General features: G+C 48.2%; 11 protein-coding genes across 11 annotated transcripts; 5 read left to right on the top strand and 6 right to left on the bottom strand.

Moving 5' to 3' along the window:
* The first annotated feature begins 39 nt into the window (after positions 1 to 39).
* FVEG_10093 (hypothetical protein) lies at positions 40 to 3,681 on the top strand. The gene is made up of 3 exons (XM_018899154.1): positions 40 to 2,633; positions 2,689 to 2,810; positions 2,874 to 3,681. The coding sequence occupies exons 1-3, from the start codon at positions 2,629 to 2,631 to the stop codon at positions 3,560 to 3,562; spliced, it is 816 nt and encodes a 271-aa protein (XP_018757167.1). The 5' UTR covers positions 40 to 2,628; the 3' UTR covers positions 3,563 to 3,681.
* FVEG_10092 (hypothetical protein) lies at positions 156 to 1,241 on the bottom strand (the record flags this gene model as incomplete). The annotated part of the gene is made up of 2 exons (XM_018899153.1): positions 156 to 404; positions 444 to 1,241. The coding sequence occupies 2 exons, from the start codon at positions 1,239 to 1,241 to the stop codon at positions 156 to 158; spliced, it is 1,047 nt and encodes a 348-aa protein (XP_018757168.1).
* A 139-nt stretch (positions 3,682 to 3,820) lies between the features above and the next one.
* FVEG_10094 (hypothetical protein) lies at positions 3,821 to 5,196 on the top strand. Its single transcript, XM_018899155.1, has one exon. It carries the CDS (start codon positions 3,912 to 3,914, stop codon positions 5,082 to 5,084), a length of 1,173 nt encoding a protein of 390 aa, XP_018757169.1. The 5' UTR covers positions 3,821 to 3,911; the 3' UTR covers positions 5,085 to 5,196.
* On the bottom strand, positions 5,150 to 6,864 carry FVEG_10095 (hypothetical protein). Its single transcript, XM_018899156.1, has 2 exons — positions 6,719 to 6,864; positions 5,150 to 6,672 (listed from the first exon to the last, which is right to left on the bottom strand). The coding sequence occupies exon 2, from the start codon at positions 6,648 to 6,650 to the stop codon at positions 5,313 to 5,315; it is 1,338 nt and encodes a 445-aa protein (XP_018757170.1). The 5' UTR covers positions 6,651 to 6,672; positions 6,719 to 6,864; the 3' UTR covers positions 5,150 to 5,312.
* A 437-nt stretch (positions 6,865 to 7,301) lies between these two features.
* Positions 7,302 to 10,773, bottom strand: FVEG_16722 (beta-galactosidase; the record flags this gene model as incomplete). Its single annotated transcript, XM_018905963.1, has 8 exons — positions 7,302 to 8,760; positions 8,809 to 9,400; positions 9,454 to 9,522; positions 9,577 to 9,711; positions 9,758 to 9,853; positions 9,901 to 9,933; positions 9,980 to 10,226; positions 10,274 to 10,773. 8 exons carry the CDS (start codon positions 10,771 to 10,773, stop codon positions 7,424 to 7,426), a joined length of 3,009 nt encoding a protein of 1,002 aa, XP_018757171.1. The 3' UTR covers positions 7,302 to 7,423.
* Positions 10,774 to 11,344: 571 nt separating this feature from the next.
* On the bottom strand, positions 11,345 to 12,604 carry FVEG_10098 (hypothetical protein; the record flags this gene model as incomplete). Its single annotated transcript, XM_018899157.1, has 1 exon — positions 11,345 to 12,604. One exon carries the CDS (start codon positions 12,602 to 12,604, stop codon positions 11,345 to 11,347), a length of 1,260 nt encoding a protein of 419 aa, XP_018757172.1.
* Positions 12,605 to 13,676: 1,072 nt separating this feature from the next.
* FVEG_10099 (hypothetical protein) lies at positions 13,677 to 15,486 on the bottom strand (the record flags this gene model as incomplete). Its single annotated transcript, XM_018899158.1, has 4 exons — positions 13,677 to 14,291; positions 14,344 to 14,934; positions 14,987 to 15,168; positions 15,221 to 15,486. 4 exons carry the CDS (start codon positions 15,484 to 15,486, stop codon positions 13,699 to 13,701), a joined length of 1,632 nt encoding a protein of 543 aa, XP_018757173.1. The 3' UTR covers positions 13,677 to 13,698.
* Positions 15,487 to 16,026: 540 nt separating this feature from the next.
* On the top strand, positions 16,027 to 17,266 carry FVEG_10100 (hypothetical protein). Its single transcript, XM_018899159.1, has 2 exons — positions 16,027 to 16,531; positions 16,580 to 17,266. The coding sequence occupies exons 1-2, from the start codon at positions 16,125 to 16,127 to the stop codon at positions 16,947 to 16,949; spliced, it is 777 nt and encodes a 258-aa protein (XP_018757174.1). The 5' UTR covers positions 16,027 to 16,124; the 3' UTR covers positions 16,950 to 17,266.
* Positions 17,267 to 17,347: 81 nt separating this feature from the next.
* On the bottom strand, positions 17,348 to 18,426 carry FVEG_10101 (pectate lyase plyB; the record flags this gene model as incomplete). Its single annotated transcript, XM_018899160.1, has 3 exons — positions 17,348 to 17,773; positions 17,829 to 18,073; positions 18,123 to 18,426. The coding sequence occupies 3 exons, from the start codon at positions 18,424 to 18,426 to the stop codon at positions 17,348 to 17,350; spliced, it is 975 nt and encodes a 324-aa protein (XP_018757175.1).
* Positions 18,427 to 21,057: 2,631 nt separating this feature from the next.
* FVEG_10102 (hypothetical protein) lies at positions 21,058 to 22,120 on the top strand (the record flags this gene model as incomplete). Its single annotated transcript, XM_018899161.1, has 4 exons — positions 21,058 to 21,460; positions 21,508 to 21,605; positions 21,653 to 21,814; positions 21,863 to 22,120. 4 exons carry the CDS (start codon positions 21,058 to 21,060, stop codon positions 22,118 to 22,120), a joined length of 921 nt encoding a protein of 306 aa, XP_018757176.1.
* Positions 22,121 to 24,547: 2,427 nt separating this feature from the next.
* On the top strand, positions 24,548 to 25,613 carry FVEG_10103 (hypothetical protein). Its single transcript, XM_018899162.1, has 3 exons — positions 24,548 to 24,683; positions 24,732 to 24,879; positions 24,929 to 25,613. Exons 1-3 carry the CDS (start codon positions 24,588 to 24,590, stop codon positions 25,411 to 25,413), a joined length of 729 nt encoding a protein of 242 aa, XP_018757177.1. The 5' UTR covers positions 24,548 to 24,587; the 3' UTR covers positions 25,414 to 25,613.
* Positions 25,614 to 25,993: the final 380 nt, after the last annotated feature.

The raw sequence follows: 25,993 nt of genomic DNA, 5'->3' as shown, positions 1-25,993 counted from the left end.
CAAAAAGTCGAACCACTGACGCATCGATATTATGGAGCTATCGTATTTAATACTGTAGAAATTCATAAGGAGATCGGCTCCGACTCTACGCCGCTTGCATCGCCAGGTCTTCCCTTCAATTGTCCCGGGACCAAATCAACGCTCATCGAGACTCCTTACGATCTCGACCGAGCTAGAAGCTTCTCGACCTCATTCTTCCAAAGATCAGCCATGATGTAGCTATCGTGACCCGTGGTCTCGTTGCTAGCAGGAATAGTAACTGCACGGCCATATCCAAGCGTCATGTCGTTCGTGACACCATCCTCCAAGAATCCAAGTTCGATCGGGTTCAGCAAATCATCGGCAGTATTAACAGCAGTCAGAGGAACGCGAATGTTCTTGAGACCGGCTTTGGGGTTATAGGTCTGAGATGCGTTCCAAGCATAGAGTTAATCATTGGCAACGAAATCTTCAAGGCGAGGAATGATCTGATCATCAACGTACTTGTCCATGGCTTCACGGGTTGGGAATGCTCGCTGCCAGTATGAAGGAGATGAAAGAAGCACAAGCTGAATCATCAGTGCACCGCCAAGGCCAGCAGTTGGCTGCTTGTCGTAGTCACCGCCTTTCCAGGCTGGATCGATGGTGATAAGCTCAGTGATAAACTTTCGGAATAGGCGATTATGGTCAGCTATCTCAACTGGAGATGAAGAAATAGGCATCAGAGCATCCGAAAAGCCAGGATATTCGCCGCCCATCATCCAAGTATGCATGCCGCCCATAGACACGCCAAGTGTCAAACGGGTCCGGTTGAGTTTGAAGTGCTCAGTCAAAAGAAGATGGTCGGCGCGGATCATATCGGGATACTGATACTTCGGAAACGAGGCGCGAAGATCAGTGTTGCTGGGTTTGCTTGAGTTGCCGTGACCGACGGCATCGCGCATGATGATGAAGTACTCATTGGCATCGAGAGGCTGGCCTGGGTTAAAGAGAGCACCAGCGAACTCTTCCACGAGGAATTGAGCACTGGAACCAGTAGTGCCATGGAGGAGAACGACTGCGTTGTTGGATCCTTCCGGATTGACTTTGAGCTCGCCGAGGGTCTGATAGCTGATGTTAAAGGAGTTGATGATCTCCCCGGAGTCGAAGGTAAAGTTCTTAATATTAAAGATGCCGCTCGTTGGCTTTGGCCACGATGGTTTGGCATGTATGACAGGCGAGAAGAGTGCCAGACTGAGAATTACTTTGGTCCAGGGCGTCATGATTGCTGGTGAGACAAGATTTAGGGATGTGATTTCAGGCTGTCAAATTTGGATATTTGAGTGTTTCTCTATCAAGATGGAGATGGGACCGCCCTTTGAAGTAGGACACTTTCATTCAGCTTTTATAGTAAAGATTGTGTCTCTCATATCTAGTAGGAAGAGATTCACAGTCATTCCGTGTACGATCATGATCCAGGCTCAAGCGAAAGCGAGCCTTGGCAACATGATATCCGATTGAGCGCAAAGACGTTAACATGAAGTCGACATAGTCACCTGAGATATGAAGAAGAGATCTCCAAAAATAGGTCCATCTTAATGGGTACAAGTGAGAAAATCCTTGAATCGCACACATGAAGAGAGCCGCAAAAGGTCCACTGACCCGAATGCGAAACTGCAATGTGCGAAATGCACTGAGCCTCTGTTATATTGCGGCTTTTTATTTGCTACCAAGCCCGTAGGACTGAGACTTGAATGCGAAGTCCGTCGGTAAGCATGATGGCTGAGCAGGATGACGTTGTCAGTTCATGTGATGAAATCGTTAAAGGGCCATTCGCTGCTGCGACTCCGAGCAGTAATCGCCTGAAACTTCGATCGGTTTCAACTTTGATAGGTATCAAGGTTGCCAGAGATTTAGTTTATTGTAGCGTATTGCTTCATGTAGCTGCCATGTCGGCCTGACTTCTATATGGTCGATATTCCTTGTTTTCCTTCCCCGTTGAGTATCACGGCTACTGAAAACAAGGCTGTTTCCTTGGCGTCCACCTTTTGCAACTGTTGGGGGCTCACAAAAAGTAAAGTCAGTGAACTGAACTTAGGCAACACGGCAAATGCAAGTTGCCATGCTTGGAGCTTGTATCAGTGGCTGGGTGACACCACACGTACCTTGACTGAAACAGTAGAGATGAAGGTGATGTGGAGTTCAGCTTCTTCCTGATACTCACGTGGACTGGCGACTAATGTACGAATAGAGCCAATTAGCTTCCGTAACTCTCAGCCTTGTTCTATGGGACGGTTTCACTCATACATACTCGCCCAGAACAGATATTGGTACGACGTATGTCACACCATATTGAGAACAAGAAAAAGTTCCAAAGACCATAGGAACTCAAAATAAATATTACGACAACGTTTCTACCACCGGCAATATGCCAGCGTGGATGAGACCTTGGAGCCTTATTGTGTACAACCGGAATGTACATTACTACGTCTTATGCATGACCAACCACCTTATCGCATTTGCCGCTGTGGCTTTGCGGCCTGATCACACTAACTGCAAGTCAGATATGCATCGGAGCCCAATGAGTAAAGTGAAATAGCTATCGGGTCAACCCATAACTAGAATATCCAGACCTCTTTCAACTCTGCTATCAAAACAAAGTTGCGCTCTATGGAGTAAGTTCTATTGACCCAGTTAGATACTCAATATCAAATGTTGAAATGGCAATAGTCCTGAAAAGCTTCGGAGTTGCAAGGTTATTCTTGTCATCGGGCCAGCGGGAGCCGGTAAAACCAGCCTGCTGAAACTTCTAACTGGCGAAGACCTTCAAGTTGGACACCGTCTGGATCATGGTATGGGAACGTCCTTTGTATATCTTTGAGGTTGAAAGAGTCCATTAATGCTAACATTAACAGGAACCGCTCTACCTACTGTAATTCACGGCACTATTAACGACCAAAGCTTTGTGTTTATTGACAGCCCTGGTTTCGGACACTCATCATCTCAACCGGGCGAGATTGAGAAACAGATTCATGCAATGCTTGGGCACTTCACTAGGGAGCTGGGTGGTATCCATGGAATACTTTACGTTCAAGACATCCCGCTCGAGCGCGAATTAACCGGCATGCAGGAAGCTACTAACTTTCTTCGTGAGCTGGCTGGTCGGAACTTCAGATTCCACATCACATTCATAACGACGAAATGGGATGCAGTTGCCCCTAAGGTAATCCGCAAATGCGAGACTAAGGAAGAGGACTTGATTCGATCTAGATGGGCCAGCTTCAGAGTAGGAGACGAGGGCGGCTCAAGGCTTGTTCGCCATGGGATCGACTGCAGTGAGGACGACTTCGAAACTCAGCAAGCGGGTCGTCAGGCACTCCTGAATAACGTCATGGCATATTATGTCGATACGAGTATACAACACCTTACTATGCCATTTTCGCAGTTGACATATGGAGAACAAGGTTTCAAGATTGCAACAGTGACAGGTCAGATTATCAAAGTAACTGGAAAGGTGGCCCTAGCGGTCGGAGTACTTTATGGCATCGGGGCAGCAATTGCTTCAGGAGTCATCGTTGTTAGCTTTTCGATTAGATTGTATTGAGTTGATAAGATGATTTCAACATGTTGCTTCTGATTTCAATAATGCCTTATTTTATGGCACATTCAAGCTGATTGGAAAGGCTGATATCACAATGCAAAGAATAAATCCAACTACTACATATCGATCTATTGCGTAATTCTAAAAGACTTCCTTTTTTGTGACGGCAGGCCCTACGATGATATGCAAGGCTGACAACCCTACCAATCCATGCTGACTCTCAGACATGACTCATAATCACTCTGAGTCATCAAAGGTAATGTTTTAAAAATCACCAAGTGTCTCATTTCCTTCTCTGCAAATCAAAGGATCACCACATTTCGCACGTCATATCCTGCGGGCGGCAGAAAAAATGTGCATGCACGACCATCAACACAGCATGGCGCCAGAGCCGTCGCCGAACCACGCAGAGTCATTTCCTTGGCATATCGGAGTTTTCGACGCTCACAATCACATTGGCGAGCGTGTAAACTCGATATCCGAGTTACCAAAGATGAAATCCCGTGCCGTAGCAATTATGGCAACGCGAACCCAAGATCAGCCTCTTATCGCGTCGATCGCCAAAACACACGGAGCAACAGGCCCAGAGTGCTTTGCCGAGAACAAAACGACCGTCATCGCGGGCTATGGAAGGCATCCGTGGTTCTCCCACGAAATATTTGACGATTCATTAGAGTCTCCGACATATGTGCCGTCCAAAGACGTCGAGGCTGCGAAGGCGCAACACTACAAGGCAGTGCTCTCTCCAGCCCCAACGGATCCAGCTTTCTGGCGCGATCTCCCAGTGCCGATAGCACTCTCTAATTTCATCGCTGAGACTAGAGCACGATTGATTGAAGACCCATACGCCATGGTCGGAGAGATTGGTCTTGATAAACCCTTCCGATTGCCTATGCAGTGGACGAATCCCAAGCCAACGCCTGATCCTGATCGGACACCAGGAGGTCGTCAGAGGAGACCACTCAGTCAACATCGCATTAATATTGGTCATCAGAAGGCTGTGTTCATGGCGCATCTCAGACTAGCAGGGGAGCTTGGGAGACCTGTTAGTGTTCATGGTGTGCAAGTCCATGGAATTCTTTACGATGCGTTGACAGAGTCCTGGAAGGGTCACGAGCTCAAAAGTCGCCGCTCGAGGGACAAAGAAAAGAAAGATGGTACGGTTTCACAAGCAGCAGAGGAGTCCCCAAAGCCATATCCTCCACGAATCTGTCTTCACTCCTTCAGCGGTAAATCCGACGCTGTCAAACAATATCTCAAACCGTCCATACCAGCCAAGATCTTCTTTTCATTCTCAAAGGCCAATAATCTTAGATCAGAGGAAGAGAGGAAAAAGGCGGAAGATGCGATAAGGATAGTGCCGGATAATCGGATGCTGGTTGAGAGCGATCTCCATACGGCTGGTGAGAGGATGGATAGTGAACTTGAGGAGATGTATCGTGTGATTTGTAAAGTCAAGGGATGGGGTTTGGAAGAAGGCGTTGGGAAGATTGCTGGGAATTATCGGGAGTTCATCTTCGGTTGATGCACGGTGGCACTGACATTGGACGTTCGCAAAAGCGAGGCCTGTATTAGTATGGGAACACCTGGTAGGAATCATTGTTAAAGTGTCAATTGAAAATTATGAAAGTTCTAAAAGTCCAGCTTGACCTGCAAGTCCTGCCAGGAAAGTCTATGACATCGAATCCACGACGCACCAGTACCAAAGAAACGAAACAAAAACTACATAAGATACAAGTTGAGCCCTTCACCTTTAAACCTCCACCGCCTGGCTCTTCTTCTCCTGGTTCAGGTATGTTCCCAAAACCTCAATCAGAAATCTCTCTCGGTGCAACAAGTGTCTTGGTCCTTGCTTCTTCAAAAATCTCAACGCTGCAGCGAGAATAAGAGGGTAATGTTCCTCCGGTAAATCTAGGACACTAGCAACACTGACTTGTACTCGAAGCTCTTGCGCCTTGACGAATAAGTGGCCAATCTTTTTGTTGGCAACTAATCGCACACTGAACTGCTCAAAGAGGTCGTGCTTGACGAATAACTTCAAGACATCCTGCAGAGTGACCTCCTCTCCAAAGATCTGATCAAGGTCGACGCCAGCGCCGTCTTGAATTGTATGTCGTAGTTGAGAGGTCGACTCAAGTGCCTCAGTGATGTTATCAACGGTCAACGGCGGTATAGCTGATATGCAAGGTCGATCATATCCGACTCTATGTCGCCACCAAACGTTGCAAAAGATCGAAGTGACAATGACGGGAATGAGGATACAGTAACCCCACCATCTCTCGGCCGTGATCATTGAGCCAACTCCGCCAAGAACATTCGCGATGCCGTTGAGGATGAAGAAGAGCTGAACGCTGAAACATCTCTGCTTCAATAACGGAAGTGATGGTGATCCTTGAAGTTCTTTTTTAGCGATTTTGACGTGCGATCGCATTTTTGAGACTACCATGGAAGCCCAGATCGCACTGAGGAGGCCGAATAGCGCGATGGGGGCGTTGCCGAGATATCCGGAGAGGATGTTACTCGCATGCCAGACCTTTCTGTTCGCACCACCAATAGCCATGTATGTACCAATGCTGATCAACATAGCGCCCCCTCCCATCAACAAGTCCATAGCCCAGCGATTAATAATCTCAATTCGTAACTCCCTCGTCGTAATCTCGATAAAAACATCAAGACCTCTCGAGTCCGCTACGGCGGGCAGATTCTTCTTCTCCGTTTCGAGATATTGTTTCTGCTGTCGCAAGAACTTGATATTCCTCCACGCCTTCCTCGAATCGAAAAATGCGCAGATTGAGAGGACAAAGGCGGACGTTCCGCCGATTGCCATGAAAACGATGGCGTAGATGGGGACAGGGACGTCGTTCCATACGTTGGCGGCAAAGTCGCCTGCATTTGCGAGTTCGAGAAAACCGACGGCGGCAAAGAGATTGTTTCGGAGGCGGTTGTCGTCGATGCAGGACCATTGGGAGCGCTTCTTTGCGACGGTGACAGAGTCGGGACCCGGGACGGAAAGCTCGGTTGGGGGAAGATCATGAGGCAGAGCTGCCTTTGGAGCAGTGTCGTACTGCTTCATCATGATCGGTGCGTCCATCGTGAGAGATATAGGAAAGACTCTTATCTGTCAGAAGTGTCCACATAATGAAGTGTTTGAGAACTTACGAATGAAGCTTGAGAAGCTGGTTATATACAGAGCGCGGAAGTATCACATGGAAAGCCAAGAAACGCAAGACACAAAGAACAGATCATTACAACGGTGAGTCACTGCAAAAACTTCTTTTTCCCTTGGCAGAACAAAGAGAGATAGTAAAGGGAAGAAAAAAGAAAAGTGGCTTCATAATTTAGGAGACGTTACGTACGTAGAGTGACAGATGCTCGGGCCTTCCGAGCGCTTAGTCGCTGCCGGGCTCCACTCTGAGGGCCGTTGCAGCCGAAGCTTGGGGTATCGGGTATCCACGATTCGATCATCCCGCGAGGCGCAGCAACCCTGTTCACAGAAGGATAGCCCTACAATGACATTCAAGTGAAAAGACTCGTATAAAAGGGAGACAATATCGATGAAATGCTATCTGCTGAGCTTGGTAAGATGTCGCTGAGACAGTTGAAAGAGTGAATACTGAGAGCCTCACACTGCAAATCATCACTTGGCACAGTGGAGATCACGGCATCTCCAAGCCGAAGGCCACGCAAGCCTTGGCGAATTTCCTTCACGGCAAGGCACGCAAATCACTCCCATCTCCAAAATGAATAGAGCAGCTTCAATTGGTTCCACGGAAGATACCGTAGGGCCGAACCAACCACTAGACACCAGACTAAATATAGCAAAACCTTATCCGGCGCCACCAATTGAAACGTTGCACCCCTTCACTAATAAGCATCTTGGCGTTTAGAATACTTCGGCCCTTCGACAACCTTTACAGCCTTTCGACCGGTTTGAACAGGCACGCCAGCTGTTAAGGTCAGCCCATCGACGTTGGCGCTCTTCTCTAACGCCCAGACCGCGATGCCGATCCAGTTATCACCCTTGTAGTTCAGAATTCCTTCCGGCACGGGGAAGGTTGTCTGGGGTCCTACGTTGGCGACGTATTTTCCGTACTGGAAGCCGTTTACGTAGAGAATGGCGCGGTACGCTCCTGTGCTGGAAGTGTTGTTCTTGAAGGCGAATGATAGAGGAATGTCGTGTGTTGAAGAAGGGAGGTTAAGGGGGAGTTTGGCCATGAAGAATGACACCCCAGGTTTAGAGAGGCCTTTGAAGGGGGACCCGGGTTTGAAGGATGTTAGTGGAGGGGATGGGAGATGATAGCCTTGGCGCTCGAAGAAAAAGCCGCCTTCGTTAAGAGGACCGCGGAACTTGTCCTTGTAATTCTCCCCGCCGAGGTTACCCGTCAGTTTCCACTTTGACACCTTTGTCTCCTTGCCAGAGTCTGAAGTAATGTGCCAGTCGAGAATTCCACGGGGTTGCTTCGTCTCGTCGACGCCGGGGACCCAGTTTCCGTTCAGGCCCATGTTGTCTACGATGACTGTAATCACATGCTTCTTGCCCTTTGAGGTCTTGGGGAGTTTGTAGGTTGACGTGTCGTTGTTGTTGTTACCTCCGCCGGTAACGGATCCGAGGAACGTGTCGTCCAGCCAGACTGAGCTTCCGTAAGCGCGACCACCGAATGTCCAGAGTTTGAGCTTGGACTCTGATCCAGATGCTGTGAAGTGACCGCGGAAGATTAGGGCGCCGGCGTGGAAGCCGTAGTCGCCTGAGTACAGCGAAACGGAGTTGTTGAGAGGCCACTTTGAGTTGAAGGTCTTCTTGACATCAGCTGTGCGCCACTTGGCATCATCGTATCCCTTCTTAATCTCGGGAAGACCATCGATGTAGTGCCAATCCAATGACTTGAGATCCGGCACTTTGACGGAGGGAAGCTTGATTTCTGGGTTGACGAGCCAGTTTCCAAGCTTAGACTTGCTAAAGGACGTGTCCTTGCCGTTGATAGACAGACGAGAGGTGCCCTTTGGTGCACCGATGATCTCAACTGGTGTAGTGATGTTGAAGTCAGCTTGGACGGAAAGCTTGGGGCCATCGACGGCAACAGATCGAACGAGATATGGGCCGTTGACGATGACGGCGTCGGGGTTCATCACGGACGATCCATACTCTCCGCTCTTTTTGCTTGGGAGAGTAGGTACCCAGTACTTGTACGCAGCATTGCGATCTAGCCGTATTAGTCACCGTACCCAGAAGCATGATAATAAAGCCTTACCCAAGAGGTAGATGTAAAGCGATCCAGCCTGCACAACACGACGCTCCGTGCTAGTCTTGAACTGAAACACCCCAGCGCCATTCTTCTTCTCAATCTTTACCCCATCGCCCTCAATAACCTTGATCTTCTCCTGTCCCTTAACAGCAACCTCATGAACTTCATCCGCACCACCATAAAGCACAAGAACAGTCTTGTCCCCAAACACCTTCCACGTAAACACTTCAGCAGTACTATACAACAACTTGAACTTTCCAACTGGGTAATCCACAACATGGATCTTTGAATCACGTCTATGTAGCGATAAAGATCCGCCAAGCTGAGGGATGGTCAAAGTTCCAGCTGATGTCTTGACTTTGAGTTTATAAGATGCTGAGTTTGTGGTTCGGTAGTCTGCGTGGCGGACGACGTAGAATGCATCGTCTTTCTTGGTGGTGAGTGCTGTGACAGCAATGTCCTTGTTATTAGTGTACTTTGTAGTTGTGAAGTTGCTTGCTTCTGCGATGGCGTAGTTTGGCGAGACGCGGAGGAATTGGCCCTGGAGTTTGATCTCGGAGTATTTTTCGCGGGTAATAGTTCGGTCTTCTTTGATTGCCTGCAGACGTTTTGGTAAGTGTATCGTGCCTTGTTTTGTGGCAAGTTACTCACTGCTCCATAGTCGTAGGAGGTATAGCCATCCGAGTGGCCAAGGTTACCCCAGTTAGTACCGCCCCAAGTCTATGCTGTTAGTCATCATGTCCATGGCATACTGATTGAGTATAAATGGCTTACCATGTAAATATTGAAGATGGTGACACCAGCAGCAAGGTTGTTCTTGTAGAAAATGCGAGCGAACTCGTGGTTAGTGAGCTCATAGCAATTGTCGAAGCCGCCGCCTCCTGGTGGATCAAAACCTCCGCCTTGAAACTACAAACTGTTAGTCGCCACCTATTCTGGGAACAGCTGTATATACCTCGATTATTGAGTATGGAGTGTTGGGGCTAATCTTCTGATGCTCCGCGTGCCACGTCGTAGGAAGACCATCCTTGGGCCAGGTGTATGGGTTTGCCTATCATCAGTCAACACCTTAACTATCACCCAGACTGGCAGACTTACGCAATCAAATCCAACAGGATATCCGTCATGTCCCTTTGAATGTCAGCAGGTATCTCAGTTTATCACGGTATGAACCTACGTAAATATCGACAGCGCCAGGTCCTGTACCAGGTGCTCCAGTACCTCCTTGCCAAGCATCGTTGTTGATAAGAGGCACAACAACACCAGCCTTGCGAACCTGATCATTGACATATTTTAAGTAATCATGGTTGGGGAAAGGCGTTCCCTGCGCAGCGCTATACTCATTCTCAGGTTGGTATAGAATGACTGGTCCACCGTTGGTGATTTGAGCTTCTGCGATGATCTTGGCGACGTGGGCTACATAGCTAGACGACGTCAGTACTAGCTCTGCACTAGAAAGTTTATCACTTACTTATCTGTCGCCTCCAAATAGTCTGTAGCATTCGTTCTCAGAAACCCCTTCACCCTCTGCAACCATCCCGGAAATCCACCACCCGAGACCTCAGCATTGATATACGGCCCCGGCCTAGCAAGGAGATAAATCCCCGCCTCATGCGCCGCATCGATAAACGGCTGCAAGTCCAGCGCGCCCTCTGATCTAAACTCTCCGGGTTTTCCTTCAAGAAGTGCCCAGTCGACGTAGAATGAAACCATGTTGAAACCCATGGCTTTGACCTTTTGGAAGAGATCTGGGTAGAGTGATGCGACGGGGAGACGGAAGGGGTGGATTTCGGCGGAGAAGATTGTCACGCGCTCGCCGTGGATGAAGAGCGAGTGCTCGTCGAATGTTACTATGTCTTGCAGAAGGGCTCGGGAGTCGAGGATGTTGGATGGACGGGCTCCGCGGGGAAGAACATTTTGGGCATGGGTGATAGCCGCAAGGGCTGCGAGAAAGAAGTTCGAAAACTTCATACTTGCGATACCCTCTCAATACCTCACAATATCATTGCAAAGCACAACATCTTATATATCGATGCAAACAGGCTTCAGATCTGCCCATAACGGATGCCCTCCCGAACATGCCGAAATGCATCAACACCTGCAATCCGTATTGGTGGAGAAGTATTATTTCCGTATGAAATGCCGTCATGATCCTCCAACTACCAGGGCCATCTCACGAGAGTTTTGTCATTTATCCATAGTGATGGCGAGTTGCATGATTGAGGGGTTTGCATAAGAATTGGGTGCTGTGATTGGAGCTCTTACAAGGATCTACGGGAGCCTTGGCATGGGCTATTTACCCCATGAATTACTACAAACGATGCAGGTTAAAGAATGAGGGGTATTATGATGCGATTGGGATGATCATCGGGCGGTTCGTCTGCATCCGTGGATTAAGTAGTTAGCGCTGGATGGATGGTCAAGGTGGTGGGCATCTGCACTATCGGGGAAGCCGGTCCGTAAAATCAGTTAGACTCATATGAGCTACACTGAAAAATGTATGAATTATCTATCTTCCCATTCCCACTTTACTACCATCCAATTACGCACCAAAAGCACTCATCAGCTTCTCATGCTCCTTCTTAGTGATAGGAATAACCGTTCCATGTCTCGGGCTCGTAGGAAGCTTATAGCTCGCCGAAACCTTCCAATTCGGCTTATCCAAATCCGTAGTCTCAAGTGGTACATAGCCCTTGCCACCATACTCATCCACAAAAAGATAAAACTTCTCGCCATTAGCATCACCGGCGTTACCCTTGAAGGCAGTTGGGCCCTCAACAGCCTGGAGACCGGCGTTCTTGCCAATGCATGTAGCTTGAACGGTCCACCCGTCAACGGGAGCAAGTAGGCTGGAGGACTTCTCTTGGATGATGTCTGTGCAGCCGCTGGCTGATGCCTCGTCCTTTGTGAAGCGATAGAATGAGTTACCGGATTTGAGAACAGTAGTGTCAATGCGAGAGGTCTTGCTGTCCTGCCAGATCTCAGCCTTGGAGAAGGTGACGAAGTCGCGGGTGAGGGAGTAGAGCATGCGATGATAAGAGTTGTCTGAGTGATCAGCTGTGTTGTACAGCGACGAGGCCCAGAACACAACGTATGACTGCTTCTCATCATCCCAGAACGCCTCAGGCGCCCAGGTATTTCCAGCATTGTCGGGAGAAACCTTGACGTGTCGCTGCGCAGACCACGTAACAAGATCATCAGACTCCCATATCTCAAGGTACAAGCTTCCCTTGCGCACGGCATCGCCCCATGAAGTTCCACTGCCAATCGACAAATCCGTCGCAATCATGAAAAACTTATCCCCCTCAACAGATCGAATAACAAAAGGATCTCTCAGCCCCTTTGTACCCAACTTCGACGTGATAACAGGTTGTCCGCCATTAAGCTCCTGCCAATCCAATGCATTATTTCCTTTACTAGCAGCAAAGTAGATATTCTCCCCCTGCTTCGAATTACCCGTAAAGTACGAAAACGCATACGCCTCATACGGATCTTGCTGAACTGCCTGACGAACAGAAGCGTTGAACTCGCGCTCGTGCAGTTGGCCGTCTACTTCGAGGGACGCGACGAGGAGAACGTCTGAGGTGGTGGGTTGGCGCTTCACGAGACCATCGTGGCTGATGATGGAGGGATCACTGCTGCGCCAGGTGATGGGGTGCCCGTTTGAGGTGGAGGGGAGGGTGATGTGGCTGCGGATGTCTTCGAGGTTGCGGACGTTGAGGGAGGCGAGGGCTTCGTGAGAGTGTATGCCTGTGGCGAGGGAGAGGAGGGCTAGGGAGAGGGATTGAAGACGCGAAAACATTGTGAAGGATGGCGATGGCCCTGGTGTAGAGAGGAAGAGCCGTAGGGGATGTTTGTCAGACTAATGGTCGTGATAATGTCGTCCTTTATATACACCGCATATCTTTCCAAACTAAACAACCTTGGCTCCCTCACGATCTCCACAATGCCCTCAATTACCTCAATTAGTCCACGGACCTCTCATCAATCATTCCCATTCTGTCGCTTGGCAAACCATCCACACTTTTTTTTCGACGTCATTCGGTAGTTATTACCCCGGATCGTCCCTTTTCATCCCTTCTGGGGTAGCATACCGACCCCTGCAGATATTTCGTTACATGCACCATGAATTTAGGTTATACTCCGCACAAACGCTGTGCTTTTATTCGCGCGCAAAAAATGCAGTGGGTGAAAGATTATCTGGATCGCAATACGAGGCATCATGTGCGCTGGTGATCATTACTGGATAAGTAAGGTGGTTTATTGTTTTTGGCAGTGGATTGGGGACCTCGGGAGTTGAGCGGTTTACCCCAGATGCGCCATGTGTAATGCTGGGATGGTGTTTGTCGGGGTAGGGTTTTGTGTACGTATGCATAGCGATATGCATAATTGATGGGTGTGATGGCGCGTCGAGATTGCTAGCTCAGAGTCGCGTTACTCAATCGGCGGGGATACCGGTGCCGGTCTTGTCGAAAACGATTACACCAGCCAAGCAACATTCTGCTGTAAGGCTCAGTAAGCCCACGGGACTTGAGATGATAGTCTAAAGAATGTTCCCCTGGTTGATCTGCCTGTTGTTAGCTTGCACATGACGATCGTCGGGCTGTACGTGTGACTGTAGGGTATGTCAAGTCGACAACGAGTTTTTCAATACTTCTGTCTATGAGATCGCTTTGACACTTTTATATACTCTGTTGGCTGCATACATAGAACTACAATTTTAGAAAGGCGCTGGCAAGTTTTATCGATATCCGGTTCCCTATGGTTGTCGTGATTGGCATGGTCTGCTGATCTGTAAAACACTTTGTTTCAAAGTGTTGACAGGGGTAATCGTACTTACTGGCTGTGATCAAATTGAATAACCAATCATTTTTACTTTCCTTCTTAAATGATGAACTATTTCCCTCGTACAAGCAGCGGATGAGCCTCCGTGTTAAGCACATACTTCATCTTCCCATCACTCCTAACCTGCAACTCGGAATCCTCCGCAAACATCAAATACAAATACTTCAACGTCTCCGCCAACCAAAAACTCTCCATCTTATCCACAAACTTCCTCGTCTTATCGTCCTTTGTCTTCATAACACTCTTCAAGCCTGTGTATCCTCCCTCAACCTTGCACATCCTGTTCAAAGCCTCGAACGCTTCCCATGCCCAGTCTTGGTACTTGCGATCACCGGTGGCGCGGTAGGCGTAGTACAGACTCTCGATTGTCTCTGGGCGGAGGATGTATTCGGCATTGGTATGGTAGTATCCGCTCTTCTCGTAGAATGATTGCCATTTTGGCGCGGGGAGACGTTTGGATGATGCTTTTGCGAGGGGTTGGCGGCCGTCGTCGACCCAGCGGAACAGTTCAGGACCGATACCGCTTGGACTTTGACGGTAGACATCATAGTATGACTCGGAGAGTTTGACGCCAAAGTCAACAAAGGTTTGGTTCTGGAGAAGAAGCCCGCCTAGGATCAGCGAGCCACCGCAAACGCTTGCCACTGTTTGTATTAGCATATTCTCACAGTCAACTCAGCGATCTGCGTGACTTACAGTGGCTAGAAATCGGAATCATGGTGTTGCCACGCATCTCTCCGAGGAACGTTAGATCAGGCCTCGTCGATGGCGAAGAAGCAAGATACAGCATCGACGACTCAGCCGCCTTGATCCAGCTTTCTCCATACTCAGCAAAAGCGACTGGATCGTATGCATACATCTTGATGAGATACTCGTAGTAACTATCCGAGCCACCGCCCCAGCCAGCTTGGTAATCTCCAAAATACCCATCTTTGAGCTTGACGTAAGTCCCAATCAGACCTGGGAGCGTGAAAGACTGTTTAGTCTTGGGATGGATTAAATGATCTTGGGCTCTCTGCGCAAGCTTGGCATATGTCTGATTACCGGTAAGGTCACTTAGTCGGGTCCATTCGAGAACAAGTGTGCCAAAGCAAGTGATGGAGTTGTCAATGTTGCCGAAGCGGCGGAGCTGAGGGTTGAAAATGATCTCATCGTCTGGAATACCGGAAGGTGTATCAAAGGCAATGCTGAGTCTATCTGCGAGGATAATAGCTGCTTTTAGCAGGTTGTTTCTCAGATACATGTCTGTGGCGAGGTGCTTGTAAGATCCAGATAATAGATCATAAGCTAGAGGCAAGGTCAGTGGGATAACCAAATCGCAAGCTTTCTGGATGCATACCAGATAAAAGACCTCCAAGATAGCGAATAGTTGTTTCAAAAAGTGAGATCGGTTGATCAGGTACAACAGTGACAGTAAAGTCCGTGAGCATGATCTGTCGCAAGATCTTATCCACGATCTCAGCGTCCTCCATGATGATAGCTGTGCTCAGCCCATCAACGGCTGTGGCACCCCAGCCATTTCTATCTTCAGTCAGAGATAAATCCAGAACTAATTCAGAAGGTTTGAACGTACCGATCATCTTCATAGGTCTTGCTAATCGGCAATAACGTATCATGAGGCGCAGCAAATTGCTCATACTTATCCCACGAAAACCGAAATGCCTCGACAATTGCTGCGGCTCTTTGCGGGTCACCTTTTAGCTTAGCCGGGGACTGCAGTGAAATTCCTTTTGAGTAGCCATTCCGTGAGGCTCGTCCCGCGAAGAGAAGTGAGAAGATATGGTATGCGACGAAGATGGCTCCCAGCCAAACGATTAGTTTCTGGACAGATCTCTGCATTCTTGTCCACCGCCAACGCGAACCCAAGTATAAACGGAGAAGAGAAGTAAAGGTAAGAGGAGATAATAAAAGAGTGAAAGGAAAACTGAACAACTCAATTGATCGCCAGGCCTATGTCAGCGTTGACTCTAGAAAAACTGAAGATTTCCCCTGAATGAATCTTATCGGTTATCGTTCAATTTCAGCTTAGGGGCTGATCCTTATCAAAGCCTGCGTCAACGCCGCAGCTGAGGCCCTAAAATTGTTCAAGCGCCATCAATAAAACCCTTAGCGCTGAGCTGTCCCCTGAAAATTGCTGAAACTATCGATTTTAGCGGTTCACTGCAGCAAATCACAGCTGGACCAACAATGCGCTAACTGAAGATGACATGTTCTTAAGATCTTTCTGGCTAGAGTCACGAAACTATTGTTTCGTCTGCAAGGTACTCTTCACCAACATGTTTACTTTGCCCGCAGAAATATTGTCTTGGCAGGAAGTGTGCCTCACGTCATGTGGGAGGCCGGAGCTAAAGCTCAGCCCGGTCCAATTCTTAAAATGTTGTCTCCTTTTCAGAAGAAACTTCTTCCTCTCTTCAGCGTTTGCCGTTCGTACACTCGTTTATACTACAACGCTACCATTACTCTCGTTAAGATTCAGGATGCGTTGGATTTCTATCGTCGCTGTTCTCGGCGCTGTTGCTAGCGCTCGTCCGCTGTGCCGTCCTGATCGATCGACTACGACTGGTCTGCCCTCGACTACAGCGACTACGAGCGTTGAGACTTTGAGCACTGAGTCTGCGACTGCTACTGAGACCTCGGCTATTGAGACTACTGCTACTTCTGCTACTACTTTTACTGAATCGGAGACTGCTACTGCGACTACGGGTTTCACTACTGTTACTACTGCGGTTACCAGCGAAGCTGCGACTACTACCTCTGACGCCCCCGAGGCTACCAACTACATCCAGAACGGCGATTTTGAGGATAGCCCCAACACTGATTGGAGTGTTCGAACCAGCGATATCAAGGACGACCCTGAACGAGCTCACTCCGGCAACAAATACGTGTAAGTCACCCCCATAATCCATTCCAGGGCACCACTGACAAGAAGCAGCCAATACGATGTTGATGACTCCGAAGCCGTCGGTGGTAACCAACTGAACCAAACTGTCAATGGTCTCGATACCGAGCGTCTCTACCGTCTTACAGCCTACGCCACTGTCTTCAACACTCCCGCACCCGTCAAGGACGAAAGCACCATCTGCGTCATTCAAGCTCTGCAAGAGAGCACGATCATAGTTCAGTGGCGCCTCGACTTTACGAATCTGGGTACATATAAGCAGTATTTCGTCGACTTCACGCCATCTGATGACGATGTTACTGTTACGATGAGGCTTCGGTGCAGTGATGGAAAGAAGGTTACTTTGTCTGTTGGTCTGGATGATGTTTCTCTGTATGACATTGGTCCTAAGCTTGTTGGCTAAGCTACTGTTTCACCCCAATAATTTGGCAAGACCTGGGCATCTCATTCATGGGAAGCATCAAGACAACCAAGATGAACCCTAGCTCTGTGAGAGTAGGTTGCAGAGAGTCTTGCCATGGTATTTATTCTTCTTCGACATGCCAGCAACGATTTTGCATATATATGGCCATTAATCTTACATATTCTATCACTATCCTGCCTAGGATCTTTGCAATGCTTGAGGTAGCTACGGGCCCTCAGGGTATATGCATCACTCGTAGTAGAACTCGAGGACATAGTGAAGGAATGTCCTTCATATTCAATTTGTTCCATGCTCAGTCTCCCCGCCTTCCAAACCCATCGAATCATGCTAATCTCCAAGCATCACCATAAGCTACCAGCGCTCCCGTGAATCTCTCCTTACAGCTTCTGACCAGCAGTACCCGGAATAGTAGAAGCAACCTTTCCAGATCCAAGAAGTGTAACCTTGTAAGGAAGCGAAGCAGAAGTGAGAGTACCCTTGGGAGCAGAGTTGACTGAACCACCGAGATCAACATCCTCAACAACAGCATAGCCAGTCTCCTTGGAATCAGCAAAGAAGATAGCTCTCTCAACAGAGTTGGCGAAAGCAGAGCTCTGAACGAGAACTTGAGCGCCCATGCGGGTGTTGACACCGGAGAGCAGGATGCCGTCCCAGTAGTTGTTGACAATGTGCACGGTAGCGAACCGGATGAGGGGCTGGCGGCTACTGACGTTCTTCCAGTAGTTGTTGGCGTAGGTGATGTGGAGCTTGCCCTTGTCCTCTGAGGCGTTGCTGTCAGAGTGACCGATCAGAGAGCCCTTCCACTATAGTCAAGTGGTTAGTCATAGCATCGTTCTTTTTAGGGGGCAGGGAGCTCACGTGGTCGTGGAAGTAGGTGTTGGACACAGTGATCCAGTCAGCACCATGAGAAATGTCAAGAAGACCATCGAGGTCGTCTTTTCCAAGACTTAAATCACCGGATAGATCACAGTGGTCAACCCAAACGTTGGTAGACTCATCAATACCGATAGCATCGCCGTTGGAAGCATCAACCTTGGCGATCTTGAGGTTTCGAAGAATAACGTTCTTCTGGCGACGAACATAGAAGCCAACTCCAGTGATGGCTACAGATCATTAGTCCAGACTTCGACGATAGAAAGGGGGTTAACTTACAGCTTCCAGCAGCACCAATGATAGTCTTGTCAGACGCAGGTCGAACCTTATCGCTGCCTGTCAACTTGCCAGAGACAATGATGGTGAGAGGCTCAGTGCGTTTAGCAGCTTCAATGAGAGCAGCGACTGTGGTGACAGTGACAGTCGAGCCCTTGGCACCGCCAGTGGTACCGCCGTTCTGGGTGCAGTATCCGACGGTGCAAGGCTCCGCAGCTTGGCGCTTGAGGAGGGCATCGCGGCTCTCAAGCGGAGAAGCCAGTGCCAAGGTGGCGAAGAAAGTGGTAACGGCTGAAGTGAACTTCATGATGCTGATGATTGTGTAAGTCAGAAGTGGTCAGTTGAAGACAGCCAAAGCTTGATGGTTTCAATATTTTGGGTATTATTATCGCCGAGCCTCACGAGGTCTTTATAGATTTTCATCACTCCCATTTAACTTCCAATACTACTATTCCAACTGGTAGCACGCAAGACACCAATCCCCAATTCAGTATTCGGACCCCGGAGTCTAAGGCTTCAATTTCCCTTTCTGGAGATACCATCACGAGCCTCACAGCGTCCATAGGAGTAACAGTCTATCCTCTGAGTATGGAACCTTGCATCGTGAAGGTATGTGAAACATTCAAGTTTTGTTGATGTTGCGTTCGGAAAAGATCGATGTCATGGAGGGCTGTTATTGGTGGAATTAGCTGGGCTGAGACGCCGTGGTTGGTGGATGATCTGGAAATACCCCGGATTGTGACGATCTCTCATCCACCGTCATTACCGGCAGTGACTTGTCAATCTGGGGTAATGGTTATAGTAAGTTCTTTGCGGTCAAGAAATATTCCATTTGAGCATTTCACCTTTGACGGATGCCATTACTTGGGGAATAAGTCACCTATCACAACTCCTTTCATTAATTCACTGTGTCTAAAGCCGTTTGCCGAATACTTAGAGGCCATATTGACAACTCAGTCTCAGTTCAACGTTACAATGTAATTATGCATAAACTCCATCTCCGAAGCTCGATCATCAGACCACAAACGTATATACCCCAAAGTTTCGAACGTAAACTGTGGGGGCGTGAGGCTCCATCGGCCATGAAATCATGCAAGGGCTTTTTCCGTCTGCACGAAAAAGGCGAGCGACAGACAAGTCCCCCAATGTTTAAGATGTTCCTCGAATCATGCCAAAGAGCAGCCAGGATCGTCTCGACGTGCTACTACATTGATCTACTGGCCTTTTGCGTATTTGGGGGTTGTTTCACCTTTACTGTTAACAGGCTCCCAATGCGTGCGGTGAAGGAAGAACTCCACCGCTGCAACTATCACCCGAATCACCGAGAACTGAACCTCGCATTCCGAAAGCTGCAGAAAATGGCAGTTGACTATGTATTAGCTGACAGGGAGCTGAAGAATGTATATGTATCGAGCTCTCACGTTTCACTGGATGATCTCGTGGCAGATGTTTTCACGAACTTCAAATGTTCTTAGTGGTCAAGATCTAAATCAGCCATACGAAATGAATACCCCAATGCTCAAATGGTAGTCAAGTCTTTAGTGATTACTTTAGGATCACTCACGTGTTCATCAGCTTAAGGCTCTCATACTATACTCCTAACTTGTCTAACAATAGCTCCTTAGTCCCTTCAGCACAGTCCCATGAATCGGGCGACCACCCGAGCCACATACCTAGGAACTCATGATAGGACAAAGCTGTATATTGAGATACTGGGGCTCAGAGGGAGACTAGCCAAGCTTGGTACATTGCCATATATATATCAGAGTAATACTAAGCCTTTGAGGCGAAAGCGATTCAGACCAATCGGTTCACAGCCTCTCCTGTCAATCAGGGGATCTACTCAATGCGAAGGGTCATGTGAAATAGGCTGACACTCGGAATATCATCAAAGCGGACACTAAAGGATATGTTGAAGAGAATAAGCTTTTGAGGGTGGATGTTTAGGAAGCTGTCACTATTTGTACCTAGGTATGAAGCAAAATTAGACAGCAAGGGCGTCCGCTTCTGGGTTGACGGAACTACCATCTTGAGGTTGGCAAAGAGGGTCCTGCGTGGATGAGATCAAGAAATGCAGCAAGAATGTCACTATAGATGATCCCGACTTGCTTATTCAGATGGACTGTTGCGATTCGTTGGGTATTATCCTCTAGATAATGGAAGCCCTCTACTTCAGCAGCAGCATTTAGTGAGCAGTAGAAGATATCGTCCAAGTTTGGGGGTCAGCCCAGCCCCGCATATGCAAGCTTTCGACAGGGTTGAGTACCACGAGATCCCCCACAAATGCTTGATCAAATCATCCCAGACCATCCAACAAGCATCCCAGGCTAAGTTGAACTAAGAAGCGGGAGCGAAAATTATGGTTAATCAAGCCCTACCTTCTCAGTGAGGTCTGTGACTGGTGGAATAGCTGGCTCCGGACGGAGGAATGTAGAACCACAAATCGCCTTGACTCAGAGGTTCGATTAAGCTTACCCCGCGTCGTCCCTTCCCCCACAGTTGGGCCATGAATCCATGATCCAAACGAAGCCTTCGAAGAAGCCTAAATCGACAACCCCGGATTTTAACAGGATCTGGAAAAGCTGCCAAGACGAAGACCATATGTTTGCCTCACGATGATTCATGGAAACATGTCCTTGGTGCTCAGTGACATGACATGTTGATTTAGAGTCTTGGCACATAGCGAACCGAGCGAGGGACCAGGCTAATGCCATAGGTTTCATGCAAAGCGGTGAAATGGTATAGCAGACACTAAATCTGTTGGCTTGGTGGTGAAGAGGTTAGTATGTTATGGCGTGGAGTTCTTAATATCCAAAACGTACATATATAAATACCATTTTCATCCTAATATCTACCTCCCTCACCTCGTCAATACGTTTTGATCTGGTCCTCTTGTCTTTGACCCTTACCTGGACTGAAATTGCATCTCGAATCCACTATGAAGGCCTCACTACTCCTATCCCTCCTGCCCGTCGCCCAAGCCGCTGTCATTGACACCCGTCAATCCAAGACCGGCGATGGCAAGCAAGGTGACACCGACGCCACCCAAGGAGATCTCAGCCAAAGGCCACCGCCGCGCTTCCCCTTCCCAATCACCAAGTTCCCCGTAGCCAAGGAGACTGTCGTTCTCAAGAATGCCAAGTACATCATGCCTGGTGAGGTCTTCGATGGCAAGATGAAGCGCTATGAACGACCTGAGGGAAGCTGCAATGAACAAGCTGAGGGCACTGATGCTGATGCTGTCTTCAACTTGTTGCCTGGTTCGACTATTCGAAATGTCATCATTGGAAAGAACCAGGCTGAGGGTATTCATGCTTTGGGTGATGCCTGGGTTGAAAATGGTGAGCAGCTTTATCTGCCTTTGAATGGCTTGTACTAACTTATGCAGTTTGGTGGGAGGACGTTTGCGAGGACGCCCTTACATCAAAGGGCCTGAACACCCAGTTGAGGGTCATTGGCGGCGGGGCCCGAAGCGCAACAGACAAGGTAAGCGATAGAGATGGCGATGAATGCCGCTTTCTAATTCTTTGCAGATCTTCCAAGACAACTCGCTTGGTGGCAAGTACAACATCACCGGCTTTTACGCAGAGGGATTTGGAACATTCTACCAGTCTTGCGGCAACTGCCTCAACCAAGCCAAGCGGAATGCCACGATCCAGAATGTCATTGCCGTTGACGGTCTTAGAATGGGCATCGTAAGAACCCCATTCGCCACTGATCTCGACTATTTCTAACAGTTCTAGATCAACCCTAACTTCGGTGATGAGTTCCGTCTCAAGAACGCTCAGATTGATAATGTGACGAGTATCGTCGACAAGGAAATCGGCAACAACGTGCAGACAGTTCCATACTATATCGGAAACGGGCCTGATGAGAAGTACGCTTTGTATAATGAGACAAGAGATAACATTACAAAGTTCAAGGGCCAGGTCACAAACGTATATGAGCCTGAGGATCCTTATGAGTGGCTTGAAGAGTTCTGGCCTGAGGGCTTCAACTGATCTAACATAGGAGGACGGAAGGCGAGAAGAGCTAGCCAATGTTGATGAAGTCTGCTATTTGCAGTCAAGGCTTGTAGCTAAGAGCTTATGTCGCTGCGGATAAGTCATAGATCCGTCAAGATTTGAATTAATTGAAAAAATGAAATTTAGAATAAGAAGAATACTCTCTCAATCTAGCCAGTGGCTCTGATACCCTAAGCGACGTCAACAGCCATAAACCAAATAAGTGTCTCCAGAGCTGTTGACCAAGGTAGACTGCTTTGGTACCTGTAAATCCTGCTTTAGGTCAAACGTCATAAAGTCTTACTTTGACTGGGTTTGATTATAGACACGAATGCTGTCACCAGGGGAGCCGCTTGCATCCTGCGAGCCCATGATGCCCGACATCGAGTGACCTGATCCAGCACCCACATTACTCCTATCAGTAAGGACATCTTGCCCTCGCGCGAGGACATTCAATTCATCCTTAAGTTTAAAGCCATTGCTCGATGAAGGCGTGCCAAATGTGATGCCAGTTATTCCCCGGTGCCCCAGCAACGTTGTTTGGGCAGTGATCCGCACACCTCTGGTAGATGACGCACTGGGTCGTTCGCTACATGTAACTATATCTAGCCTTATATGATATAGACTTGGATCTTAAGGCGAACATCAGTAGCATATGAGATCGCAACGTCAATCAAGGTTCTCCGTGAGAGGCTTCTTCTTCCCTCAACTACATGTATTTCTTCAGACATCCTAGGCCAGCTCAGTTTGCATATCGCCTTCTTCCATAAAGTTTGCGATTCTCCTAAACCACTCATCTGCTAACTATATTACTTATTAAGAATATGCCTTTATTTCGTCTACATGTTCGTTAGAAGATTGTCAAGTCGGCTCGATGTCTTCTCTGCCAGTTAACATTACTTATCTGTAGGATGAAGTCATAGTCTGCAATAACAAGGGAATATTATCTTTATATACTGTAATTTAAACCTATAAATATCTGACTGGCATGAGTGTGAAATTGAGTCATATGTCGGATAAGGATAATGATCCTCTGACACAGACGAGTTAGGCGCAAGATATTAGTATATGTTAGGCTGAGGCCGGGGCTGATGTTTTCCAGCGTTAGGCCATCCATAGTCTATAGAAGAAGACACTTACAGAGAAATCAAGGGTTGTAAAAGCGCTCAAACCAGGTGTCAGTGTTATCTTATATCGATATGACTTTCTGTTTTCACAAGGTAACATTATTACTTAGAATGGATCTACTACCCTATTATCATGTTACGGCAATAGATATGTCTGTTCAATAGGGTTAATACTTCATCTTCAATTTGTTTGTCATAGTGGATTTACCAGATACTAAAGCTAGATGTCATCATAAACATGATTATGTTGGCAATAATATTGAAAAGCCCACAATGTTATGAATGTTCAGGAAGTAGCCTGAAGGAAACGTTCTTGCCCTGCAGCTTATTTGTTGTGTCTAAGCATTCCAAATCACTGGGATATGTCGCTGCATCGTCGGGTTACACAGAAAGGCAATGCAACGTGAGCCCTGTTTGGTATTTGTCATGCAACAGAACACTGTCACTGGAGGACTGTCCCTCCTCATTCGAAGTGGAGTGAAAGATCCAAGTGCTGCACAACACATGCATAATACCATCTTCTATCGATATGAAGGGTCTAAGGGTCCTCATCCATGGCAACACTTCCCCCACCGAACCGTTACACTACAGGCTTAGAAGAGGGGCAATTCGACCTCAACTGCAATTTGCATTGGACAGAGAGGATTACCAAAGCATGCGTCAGTCAACAATTTCTCACCGAGGCCTTCAAATATTGCCATCGCTTGACTCCGCCAATCGGGACATCGGGATCCTTGTCAAGATTCGAACCAGGGTTATCCTTCAGTGCCGACCCGCAACGATAACATCATCAAGCCACCAAAAAAAATAACCTCAACTCAACGGTCAATAACTCCCCGAATAGACACTAACCATCGGTAGATCTCCATCTTTTGACATCGTCGTAGCAGTCAAACTGGGGCTTCCTGCTGAGAAAGATGGTGACTACAGCTTACTAAACCCTGCGTGAAGCGGGGACTGCATGATGACAAACCCGCGCCAGAGGCTTACAAGCACCTTCAACTGGGTCTCGCAGCGGGCCGACCTTATGCATATTCGTATAGCTCGCCGTGGCGTCGCGGTGGCTTGGGCCAATATGCGTGAGGATAGCTTCGGCCGACTGAGGCGGACTTCATTTCCGACTGTGCATTTGGGCATGGAATCAAGGGCCTTTGAGTCCAGGATCACACAGCATGCCAAGATTGCAGGATACAGAGTTCAGAACATGCATGTGAAGTAATCGTAGTTGAGTTGTTGAGTATATATAGCTGGATATCAACCCAAGTTAGAGGAAGTTCTTCAGGTTCAATAGCCATCTCACAGCTTCAGTACCAACCTGCAACTCAAGGCTTTCGACAATGAAGTTCAGTTCCATCATCGCCGCTGGCGTCCTCTCTGTTTCTGCTCTTGCTAAGAGCAGCTACAAGTATGAGCGTCTGGACAAGAACGATGCCGTGAGTCTTCCGGTACAGTCAGTTTCTTCATGGTATTAACAGGTTTAGGTTCTCCTCGTGGTCGATATCCAGGAAGGTCTTTACCAGTTGACCAGAGATTGGGATCCTACTCTGTATCATCACCAGTCTATGGCCCACGCTGCTCTTGGTCAGGCTTTCGACATGCCTGTTATCCTGACTACCTCCGCTGATCAGGGTAAGTCCTCAACTCTTTCTTATCTCATAGATACTTACTGACAACTCAGGCCCCAACGGCCCTCTCATGCGAGAGATCCGCGAAATGTACCCCAAGGCCCCTCTTGTCCAGCGCCAAGGCCAAGTCAACGCCTGGGACAGCGAAGAGTTCCGCGACGCCGTCAAGGCCACCAACAAGTCCCAGGTCATCCTCGCCGGCATCACAACCGACGTCTGCACCACTTTCCTCGCTCTCTCTCTCCGTGACGCTGGCTACTCCGTCTGGGCCAACATGGAAGCATCCGGCACTACCACCCCTCTGATCCGCGACATTTCCAACGACCGCATGCGCGATGCTGGTGTTCAGGTTGTTAGCTTGTTCTCTATTGTCTGCGAGCTTATGCGCGACTGGAGGAACAAGCCCGGTGCCAAGGAGATCTACCCTTGGCTTGGACAGTACTACCCTGCTGCTGGTTACATGGCTCGTGCCCATGCTGCGGCTATTACTAACGGAACTATCCAGCCTGGTGAGGATGGATACACTCACTACCCTTAGAGCTAGATTGACTTCTGGTACTAGCAGTTGTTGCCTAGATGGATGATGACTTGCTCTGGGAGCTGGCTTGAAAGGCAGCTGGATAGTCTTCAACTCCCAAAACAACCGTCTCTGTCCCCATTTGGAGGAGATGGTTTCAGATAGACTTACTTCATTCTCCTTCAACTTTTACAATGAATACACGATCGTTGCTTCCTGAATTCTTTTTCCTTGTATAAGTGACTTTGTTTGGCCTAGCATGGCTTGAAGTCTACTCACCCTTCCCTCGCACAACAGTGAAAGTTTACAAAAACAAAGGTCAGTTCAACATTTGTGATCAAAAAGCCTTTATCACGCCGCCGGCTTATAAGTCTGACCATGTATTCCGCTCTCGTCAGCCCACAGTTAACCGCTCATAGATGCCGCGGGGTCCGATCTGCCCGGACAATCGCAACTGTCCTGAATGGAGCAACAAATCATGAGATCAGGCCTATCAGGGCATTTCTGACAACCGCAAGTACAAGTGAGATATGACTACTGCTAATAATCTAACCTTAACAGACCACCTAAGGGTACAGAAAATGACATTCTTGTTTCGATT

The sequence above is a fragment of the Fusarium verticillioides genome, chromosome 9, assembly GCF_000149555.1.
Source record: "Fusarium verticillioides 7600 chromosome 9, whole genome shotgun sequence".
Taxonomy (NCBI): Eukaryota; Fungi; Ascomycota; class Sordariomycetes; order Hypocreales; family Nectriaceae; genus Fusarium; species Fusarium verticillioides.
Note: the sequence above shows the minus strand (reverse complement) of the source record. Positions and strands in the feature narration are given on the sequence as shown.